This window comes from Cicer arietinum, chromosome 1 (genome assembly GCF_000331145.2).
Source record: "Cicer arietinum cultivar CDC Frontier isolate Library 1 chromosome 1, Cicar.CDCFrontier_v2.0, whole genome shotgun sequence".
Taxonomy (NCBI): domain Eukaryota; kingdom Viridiplantae; phylum Streptophyta; class Magnoliopsida; order Fabales; family Fabaceae; genus Cicer; species Cicer arietinum.
The window spans coordinates 36,391,826-36,403,013 of record NC_021160.2 but is presented as its reverse complement, the minus strand read 5'-3'; the positions used below and the strand labels follow the sequence as shown (position 1 = coordinate 36,403,013).

At 31.9% G+C, this 11,188-nt stretch overlaps 1 protein-coding gene across 1 annotated transcript; it reads right to left on the bottom strand.

Moving 5' to 3' along the window:
* Positions 1-2,166: 2,166 nt before the first annotated feature.
* Positions 2,167-9,109, bottom strand: LOC101503010 (cleavage stimulation factor subunit 50). Its single transcript, XM_004488415.4, has 14 exons — positions 8,859-9,109; positions 8,644-8,727; positions 7,817-7,929; positions 7,351-7,423; positions 7,134-7,217; positions 6,967-7,053; positions 6,214-6,284; positions 6,028-6,079; positions 5,876-5,933; positions 5,213-5,313; positions 4,960-5,114; positions 3,214-3,322; positions 2,759-2,815; positions 2,167-2,679 (listed from the first exon to the last, which is right to left on the bottom strand). Exons 1-14 carry the CDS (start codon positions 8,958-8,960, stop codon positions 2,524-2,526), a joined length of 1,302 nt encoding a protein of 433 aa, XP_004488472.1. The 5' UTR covers positions 8,961-9,109; the 3' UTR covers positions 2,167-2,523.
* Between the last annotated feature and the right edge of the window lie 2,079 nt (positions 9,110-11,188).

Sequence of the window (11,188 nt, the reverse complement as noted above, 5' to 3'; positions counted from 1 at the left end):
AGCAAAAACTTAACCACAGGGTTTATTTTGTTGAAAAGAACAGTGATCCTGTATTTATAGTGGCCATTGTTAACACTGAATACAAAATGCAATTCCAAGAGGTCAAACATTTACATGACTTTTCAACAAACATCATGGATACAAACACTTAAAGGGCCTTTCAACAAACACCATGGATACAAACATGACAAATACTAAAAATAACAACAAAAACACTAAATAAATAACAGAACGTAGGAAAAATAAAACACCAACAAACACATGGATGTTATATCTAAAACAATGAAGTAATAAAGAGACCAAGTCACGAAAATGTCATGATGGCTTCGGACTTCGGAGGCTCTCTGATACCAATTGTTGGAATTCAATTATGAGTGGTTAGTCTCACATCGACTAGAAATGGAAGTTATATTGGATATATAAAGAGAAATGACTCATAAATCTAATGCCTTAAGGTTTTGGGTTAAGATGTGGTGTATAAGTCTCTTAAGAATCCTTGTTGTTTAGTCGATTTTGGATGTTGCGCTCCACCAGATTCCGCAACAGCTTAGTTATTATAGATGCCATAACATTAAGGTTTTTAACTATTAACCAATTCCCCAATTTAACACATTCGGTGGACTTAGGCCCAAACACGGTACCTAACATACTACTCTCTATTTGATTTACTATTCTTATTACATAATATACAAGTCTCCTTTCAACATGTTCAAACTACATAAACCTAATTTATATTGTCGGTGTTACTCCAAATCTCTCTCTAATTCAATCGTTCATAATCATATCCCATCTAGTTTTTTCACACATCCAACACAACATTCACATCTTTGTTACACTTATTTTATTCTCATGTTGACTTTTTACCACCCAACATTTCGTCTCATACAACATCCTTATGGTTGCATTATTTACTTAAAACATTTTACTCATCTCATTTTTAACTTTCTACTTTATTTTAAAACAACAAAACTACTCTAGGGAAAGTAACACCAATAAGAATAGCAAGAAAGCAGCACCTTCGAACCCTGATCAACGATCACACCCTACTTCCTTATTAATATTTAGGTTAAATTACTCTTTAGTGTCTTATTTTATTTTCTGATTGTATTTTAGTCCTAATTACTTTTTTCTCCGTTTTGATCTTTTAACTATACTTTTATTAGTCAAGTTGGTAATTTTTGTAAAAACAACGTTAATTTTTGCTATCTTTTTCATCTCATCTTCAAATCCATAAACCCAGAAATATATGATATTTTTCAATCTAAAAACCTAGAAAAATCATGAATCATGTGACCTTCAAACATAACCTTTTAAATCCATAACTTAAAGTCAAATACATAACATTTCAAACTCATAAAAATAAAAATAATTTTTTTTTTGTTAATTCACAAGGGATTCTAAACAAGAAGACTCAACGCTCTTCACCAATCTTATATTTATTTCTTAATTACTCGATTCATATCACTTTAAGGCCGTGTTAAGATTTTCTTTCAATTTTACGGATTCAAAGTGTTCGGATTTGAGTTTTTCGATTTTTCATTGGTGTTTAGCTTTAGAAAAATTTGTGTTTTTATGTGTGTTGTAGTTATTACATAAGGTTGTGTTTCATATCTGTTTGTGTGTGTATTTGGCATATAAGTTTTTTATATTTTAAGGTCGTGTTTGGATTAGAGAAAAAGAACAATTCAACTAACATAAATATAATTAACTGACAAAACGGAACGAAAAATAATTAGAGAAATAAAGAGAAACAATAAAATAAGTTAAAGGACTAAAAGAGTAATTTAGTCTGATATTTATTTCAGTGATTTATGATTTTTAACATGATGAAACTTTCAACACATTTTCCATTATTCTATTTGAGCTTGTAATTTAAATAAATCGTGTCAAAATTGCACTCTTATTGCTCAAGTCAATTTTTTCATCATTTATTATTTCTGTTAGTTGAAGGATGAAAAAATAAAAATAAAAATGGCAGTAAATAATCAAATTAACCCCTAAAAGTTATACTACATTGTCATACTGGTATCTAAATAGTGGAATTTATGATGAAGATTCTTTGATTATATTTGTCAAATTAATCCTGAATGCATATTCCATTAATCAAATAATCCCTGAACTACATAACATGACAATACATTTGACTCTTTGATTATATTTGTCAAATTAATCCTGAATGCATATTCCATTAATCAAATAATCCCTGAACTACATAACATGACAATACATTTGACTGATAAATTACAGTTTTAAGAACTAATCTGACCATTTACTCAAAAATAGGCAATGCAAAATAGACCTGCCAACAATATACATTCATCAGTTTTTATCATGTACTTCAAAAACTAAGCGCCCCACATCAGCAGAAACTAACATAATTCTACCATTTATGCGGTGAATTCATTAACTAATTCTGCAGGGTAAAATAGTGCCAGAAATATTGAGAGGGAGAGAGAGATTTTCTGATAAACTTTATTCAGTGGTCTCTTAAAATACTTTATATGCATTAAACCTCCTTCCACTTTATGTAGTTTCTTTCCAGAACCGAATTGATCTATCAGTTCCACATGAAATAAAAGCAGACTCTACTGGTGAGTGTTCAAGCCAGCGTGGTGCACCAACATGATTCGAAGGCCATTTTGCTACTTTTTCTGTTGTCATTGCATCCCAGATAACGATCTGCAAAGTGCACCAGATTCTTCATATAAAATTTATTTTATAAAGCTAACACCACCAAACAGAAAACAGCTGAACATACCTCATTGTTCAGTTCATCTATGGATAGAATAAATTCTTCTGTCTCATTGAAAATAGCCTGCATATAGAGTTCAAAGAATGGTAAACATGGATGGGAATGCTAACTGAATATAGGCCAGGAGATTGTAGTTCTATGTAAAATGTGTTAACTACTTTCAAATTGTACCCGAAAAGACACAACTTATGCATGGTTACGAGCAATCGTGAAAGTTTTCGCTAAAGCTTTTTATTTCCAATGAAATCAACAGACAAAAATTAAATCAAAACTAACCATTTTTATAACTTATGGTAAGTCAAATTAACTGAAAAATGCAGGAAAAAATGCGAAGCACAAACATGAACATCTCTCTCAGTGCAAGTTAAATTACTAAAAAGCTGCACCATTAAGACTTGAATGTTGGCTTATCAGTATATGAATTGACAACGATTAACATTATAATATTAAAATAATACTACCTGGCATCTTAGTTGTGTATGCATGGCACCAAGATACTGTTTGACTAATCTTCCAGAGCCAACCTCCCAAAGCTTTATGGTAGAGTCCTTCCCGCAGGAGAGGACAAACCTAGAAAATTAACAGTTAAATTGATACACTAATCGAAGCTTATACAGAAAGTTCAGTGTAAAAAGTTGGTCAACCGGCATTGGCAGCATTGCCCATTACATCAAAAGCAATAAACTAGCACAGAACCCAATAACTTTTTTCTTGTTCTTTTAAATTGTGGAGAGTGATGTTGGTGATTTTGCTAAGCTAAAGGAAAAATTGCATTGACCAAATAAATCACAAGATCTTAACGTGCATTGTAGTAATTAGTAACCATGATGTTCATTTGCAGATTGTTAATTCTGGTGTTAAACCCCAAAAGGATTGGAATTCCAAGGGAAACAATCATTTTAAAGTAGAGCTATCAAACTTGGCTCTGGTTTGCAAGTCAACCTAGCTAACCACAATAGGGTGGGTTGGCAAAAAAGAAGCTCCCTCTTTCGCAGGCTATTTCATTGGATACTCAACCCATGGATTGATACAGGATCAAACCCTGTACCTTCTTAATACTCTTTCAACATTCTCACTCATATCAGTGGGCTACACATTCAGAGACTACACAAGCATGTAATCTTTGGTACCTTGTATCCGGTCAAGTACATGTTTGAGCACACATCAAGCTCCCAACCACTAATGCATATTGAACAATTTAATTTCTTTTCGTTCCAAATCGTTTTTGGGACATTGCATTCAACTAAAATTTCCCCCTTTCTAGATAGAAACTATCCTTGGGGAATTAATGCACTTTTCTTAGGGAAATATTTCCATAAAAAAAATAACAACAACCTTGCAAACCTTACTTTCAAACTTTGGAATCTTAACAGCAGTCAAAACACTACATCCTACTCTTGTTTTCAGACAAACATCCCTAGCAACATCGGCCTCCACCGCCAACTTGCCAGCCAATGGTCAGCCATTTTTCCATGGCCAACTTGAATTCGTCAGCCATCGCTAGCCGCCAACCCTCTCTCTGTTTGACACCCTTTCTAACAAAACATCAAACCACTATCATATGCCCATCACTACACCATCATGCAGGAGTATGGTAGGATCATTCCAAGCATATGGAAACATTGTTTGATGATTTACTTGGTTTTTGTTGGATTTAACATATGGAAATAGAGAGATTTAATCAACTTGGAATGAATAGACTTCCACGACTGTGAGCATCTGATTATTCTTATTACAGATGACAAATTGCATAGATTTTTTCTATTTTTGGCTTTTCTACATTTTTTTTGAAAATTAGGTGAGCCAGCCAACCCAACCGACTAGCCTGGGTGGGCTGAGCCAGATTGCGTTTATTCAAGCTTACTAAAAAAGTCAAGTCAACTCACTTCTCAGCCAAACCGGGTGAGCCGGGTTGGCTCCCTTTTACAGGTCTACTTCAAAGTCAATCTTTCTTTCTATTGTGGTTTCAAAAACATCAGCAGTTTAGCGCTACATCATCATGATGAAAATCATAGTGAATGATATTTGTACAGTGACTTATAATTTGTATATGGGTTGTACTACCTTTTGTAGTCTATATTAATAAATTTTGCTTCTAAATAAGCGAGTTATGAAGTTTTATATTGGTTAATAATGGGTTAAAAGATTTTGGGGCAATGTATGTGTTAGCCAACTTTATCAAATATTTGCTCCAAAATGTATTATACCTTTGATCTTTTGTAAAAATTGCACTGGTAGCCTCTACTGTTCCATGTGCTGCAGTTATTGAGCGCACACAATTGGCAGTGATGCCATCCCACAATCGAATAGCACCATCTTTAGATGCTGTAACATACATGGAACCTGTACAAGAATATCTAACCTACAAATCAGACAGGGAAATGATTGGCATCACTGTAGCACCAATAAAAGTACAATAGAGGTAATTGACAGTTTGAGAACGATACAGAATTCACACACCTGGTTGATGGCTCCATTAGGGTTAACATCTGGGACATTTGCTGACAGATAACACTGAAAGGTATTTATATCATACAAATGTGGAATTGCATGATCAGTGCCTGTTGGAAATTGATATTTATCATCATTGGTGTTTTAGAGAATCAAGGAAGAAAGTAAAGATGCTGAGTGGAAGGTAATCTAGAAACAAAGACATGCTTTCTGCCTTTATGTTCATATTATCAAATACCAATACCAAAAAGTCACCCAGTGGCACTCGATATCATAACCCCTATAATGAGGAATATTAACCTAAAGGTATTGCTAATTTATGGCCTAAACTCATAAATAAGAGTGGTTCAGAGAAATATTAACCTAAAGGTGTTGACTAGGCTATATTGTCTATGCTCAAAAAAGGTATTGACACAAGCCAGAAGTAGTTCACTGGAACACATGACTTCCGAAGCTCGGTTTCATACATACAGATAATACTGAAGGGTGAACATGACATGATACAATGAATATAGCTCCACGACAACTATCCTGGAACATGATGTTTGTAATTGCAAATTTTCATTTAATTAATTAACACAAGAACACAAAATGAAGATTGAATCCATTTTAGGAAAGAAAAAGACGTTTTTAGCATATTATTAAGCAGAAAGATGTGATAAAAATATATACCTGCCAAAAGAAAGTTTCCTGAGGGGTGAAAAGATACAGAACGAACATTGTGCGTGTCCTGCAAGACAAAGTTCAACACAAATAGAAGTTTATACTTAATTCTTATTATTGCTCGTTTTTGTTGCTAGTATATAATTGTAGAATAGCACTACCTGGATAACCCTGTATGATCTCTTGGCATTGGCTTTTGAAATATCAAAAAACCTGAATGATATTGGACCAGCATGTTAAATTCTAAGAGCATTTACAAAATATAAAGGACAGAAACAAGAAAAAAGAATACAGATGAGATGCATATTGCAGAAAAAAAAATTACGTTATACTACAAGAGATCATACTTTATTGACTGATCTTTGGCTCCAGAAACCAGGATAGTACCTTGCGGATGAAAATCCAGATCATTCACTGGCTGCAGTTTTGTTAATTTAAGAAAAGTCAGATTTATAAGGACAATTTCTCAGAATCATTTTATAAGCTTTACATCTAAATACGTAAAAGCATAATGGGATATGTCAAAACAAGAACCTGCCAAAACCCAGCAGTATTAGAGCAAGTGACAATGTAATACAAGTAAAGAAAGATCTCCACAACAGCATATAAACAAATAGAAGTTGGGATGTTGATATTCAAATATTGGGTTCATGTTACGTAAATTTATCACGACAACAACATATTTTGAACTAAGAGCTTCTACAGGTCTGGTGAAATGTAAATGAAAAATAATCATACAACTTTAGTCACATGCAAATATGCTGACCAGCATAAACCGATGCTCTGTTTTTCAGTAAGCTAACTAGAAATCTCTCTATCTAGTAACCATAAAGTGCCAAATATTGTGTGATTTTAAATGAACACTAAACAAAATGTAATATTTTTCTGTCCAAAAAATGTAATATTTTCAAACTCGAACAAATTAGTTATCTAGCACCTTAGAAATTAAACTGCTATCATGAAGCCAAGTCATCATCACCGCTAAGTGCAGAGGGCAGTTATTAATTTAAAAAAAAAAGCAGAAATATCAAACTTTGCAATGGAAGAAACAGCAGTTTCACATAATAAATTCAACAGAACATGGAAAAGTGCAAATATACTTGTATATGGTCATAATATGTTTTTACAACCGACCGCACAGGACCATCCTTTGCATCTGGGAGCAACATCTGCTTGATCTTTGAAACCTGCCAAATAAATTGAAGCATAAGTTTGAGAGTTGTGTCAAGAAAGAGCAATGCATTCCATCTAAATAATAAATTACCACCTCAAATAGCTTTATTGATGTATCTGCACTTCCAGTGGCAACAAACCTTCCATCAGGACTAAACCTAGCACATCTGGCAACATTCTAGAAATTAAGCCAATCAGTCCAAAAAATCAAAATGAAAAAAGAAACTTCTCATTAGTAGAGTTTGTATGGTATTTTGAAACTATAATGCAAGATATGTGTAAGACATAAGTTATTAAAGCATATTACATACCTTGTGTTCCGAAAGGTGTCTTGTCTCGTGCTTTGGGAAACTTTTTGACGGACCTTTTAAATCTGGCAAAGAGCTGTGACACCAAAACACAGGGTTGAATGTTATTTTTGGTTAAACTGTTACATACCAACTCACTTAAAATAGATAAGTCTGAGCTGCTTCTCACTTACAAGTTTTAGTAAAGATAAAAAACAAAAAATAAACTGAATTAAACTAAAAGCAATAATGATCACCAAAAAAAAAACTAAAAGCAATAATTCTCCACAATGGCTATGGAACCAAATGCTAATCATTTCTTAGTATTCCATGCAAGAAAAACATATAAAACCATAGTAATAATATGAAACACCATAACTAGCAATGGTGATAGCAACAAGTAACAGCGTAATATCAAGCATTTCTCTGAACGGGTGTAAAAAAATGGAAAAGAGCGGGCAAAATAGCAGAACAAGTGTAAAATAATTGCCTGAAATCAATGACTGTTGCACTGGGACGAGGCAAAGGCAATGATCCACCCAAATCATGAAAAGGAGAAGATGAAGTCCCTCTTGAAACGTCATCCTTTTCCGCTGCAAGACCCTGTTATTTCTTTAGAACATATGCTTCCTCATGCATGCATTAAAGGGAAAGTTTTGACTACACCGAAGAAAAGAGTAAACTCCCAAGTTCATATTTGATAAATTCCGATGGTAATGAAGCCCTAGAAATACATAGTATGACGTCGCGGGTAACAATATGACACGAATACAAGGATATGAGAAATTTTTGAAATTCAGGATATGATACAGCCTAGAGATACATTGACAAAGTCACATAGAGAAACTTATATAGGCTACGATACGAACTAGATTCATCAACAATATATGATTATGAAAATCACGGTAACAAAAATAGAGTTTCTGCCTATAGCATAATATATTCTAAACCCTAGGTCAAGATATCAACAAATGCATCTTAAGAATAACTCAAAACATGGACTACAAAAAAAAAATTATGTCCAAGAAGTATTGGGAAATATTAAGTATCCATAAAAAAATAAATAAAGAAACTTCTGGAACACGTATCCGAAAGTACCCAAGGAGAAGTATCGGTGTCTGATACCATGTCACACACACTTTTCCTACTTTCAGTACCCAGGCCTCTTAATATGATGGATATTTGAGCATTTTAAGAACTAGAGAACCCTTTTTTGCATTCTGAGGGACTAATATATCCACCATTATAGTATATTCAATAAATAAAATATGAATTTAGGGGTTTGTTATATGAGAAAGTGTATAAGTAATTAAGAACCTTAGAAAGCAATTCAAGAAGCCTGTTGGGTGGAGCTTCCACATTCAGAGGTGTCATTGTTGCTGAAGCAACAGAACTTGCAGCCTGAAGTAAACAAAATTTAGTGTGTTGTATTAAACTATAAATAAAAAAGTAGAATACCTTTAAAAAAGTACGGTTTGTTGTATTAAACTATAGTAAAAGCAAGATTGAAGTTAAAATATAAAGTATGGTACCTGAATGAGATTGTTGTGACGAAGATGAGCGACGATTAGAGAATTGAGGTGTCTGTAGAGTTTGCCATCTTGCACTGTCTGCTCCGAGTTACTGTTTTCCATGTATTCGTCGTTTATTGATTTCTTCTTCAAATTCGAATGTAGTAAAACCCTAAAATGAGATTGAGAATCGAATCAACTCTCTCTCTAATCTCTTTTGAGGAGTTGTTTCCTCACTTGTTTTTGTGCCGCATCTATGTGTCTTTGTACAATTTGACTTCAATGCTGATAAAACTTGAAGGGAAGTAATTTGTGTTTATTGTTTTTGTATTTGTTTAAATAAAACATTATAAAAATTGAAAGTGTATAGATATAATTTGACAGTGTTTTCCTTTTTAGTTTTTGAAAATTATTTTATAAATAAATTTTTATAAAAAAAAGAAATTTAAACAAATTCTTAAATTCGTTTGGCAACATTCTTTGAAGAGTGTCTAATCTTTGTTAGGACAAGGGATAGCCAAAGTTGCCAACAATTTCTTTTTTAAAAAAATAATAATATATAAGAAATATTACAAAAAAAAGTTAATTAACATAATACACACATCTTTTGTTCCAAATTTTAATTGTGTATGTCATGAGTTTTATTCAAATATATAAAAATTAAATTAATGGTCTGATAAATACAAAAAAATAATCAAATCAATTAATTTATCATATTAAGTCTGGTTTCGCTCAATTTAAAATTAAGTGCTGACGTTTAAAATAAGTAATTATATTTTATTTCACATTAATTATATATATATATATATTGTTATCTTAAGAAATTTTGTTGTACTTACATATTTTTTAATGCTATAAAAATTTAGTATTTTAAAAATGTTAACTCAATTGACTAGAACAAAATCAATATGTTATTTTTTAGTTTGGTTTAAAATTTGTGAGTTTTAAAAGGTCAATCAAACTAACTACATTTTTGCTTCAACTTTTTCTTTCAAAAAATAAAACAAATCAAATTGATATGTTGCACCTATAGCTCCATCACTTTCAATTGTGCAACTTCTCAGTCTAATTTATCCTTTATCGTTGTGTTTGTAATTTTTTATACGTTTAAATTGCATACTTTGCAACTAAAAATTCATATATGTAATAAAAATTATATTTAATTTACGAATTAAAATATTAAAATTTGGCATCCCGATTGATTTTGATCAAGCTCTATCACTTATCACATGTTCATGGGATAAACATGACATATGTTTATTCATGCTTTTTGAAAGCATGTATGAGATAAACATAACACATGATCATCAATGTTTTTTTTCTTTTCATTGCCTATTTAAATGAAAGTTCATTTCATTTATATTTACACCGTATCATTCATTGTTAATTGTTTGAGTTATTTTAGAGTCTCTTTGCATATAAAAAAATGTTGCTTTTCATGCTCTTTTTATTACTAGCTAGGACAAGCTATGGTGCTTATGATTATTACAAGTTAGTCCAACAATGGCCAACAACCTATTGTGCAAATCTAACTTTAAAGTTCTCATGCAAATCCAATATATCAATCAAATTCACTGGGTTATGGCCTTCTAATTACACTAGATCTCAACCAACTTCTTGCTCCCAAGTTTCAATGGTTCAAAAATTGAGTTTACATATCTTTAATTTGTGTGTTGCCATTTATTTATTACTAATACATATTCAATAAATAATTTTATTTTATTTTTATGGTTTGAGGGTACAATTGATGGACGTTTGGGGAATGGCCAAATTTAAACAAAAATGATTATAAATTTTGGTGACACATGCTCATCCATGGATAATGACCACGAGGATATTTATCCTGACAATAAAAAATAAGCATCAAATATTACCTATATTTGAGAAGTGCAATATCTCTGATGATAATTGGAACAATTCATGCAGTACTTCAACTTTCATATTAACTACAAATAAAACTTTGCTTAAACCAAACTCGAACTACTTCTGTCCATTGTAATCCTTGGAATAATTGTGGCAATTACCGCGCTATAACATATGTTATCGAATATATGAATCAAAATATTAATAACAATGAGTTAAATATGATTCACTTTTTTGTTTGAAACATTATGTGGTAAGACATTTGTAGTGAAGTCAAGATACATGGAAATGAATTACTATTTTCAACTATATTATAATAGAGTTTGCTTTATTAATTATTATAGTCATGCTTGCACATCATTTTTACAAATTCAAGTATTACAACAACAAAAATCTACTGTGACGTTTAAATTTTAGTGACACCTGCTTATTTGTCACTAAATTATTTTACTTAAGATAAGAGAGTGCCACCTATTTTCTTTGAATAC

Excerpts from the sequence above, each read along its gene's own strand:
- LOC101503010 (XM_004488415.4), bottom strand. The coding sequence starts at position 8,960 with ATGGAAAACAGTAACTCGGAGCAGACAGTGCAAGATGGCAAACTCTAC. Across the intron at positions 8,728-8,858 it reads GTCACAACAATCTCATTCAG|GCTGCAAGTTCTGTTGCTTC; the intron begins GTACCATACTTT and ends TGTTTACTTCAG. Across the intron at positions 3,323-4,959 it reads ATTTTTACAAAAGATCAAAG|GTTTGTCCTCTCCTGCGGGA; the intron begins GTATAATACATT and ends TTAATTTTCTAG.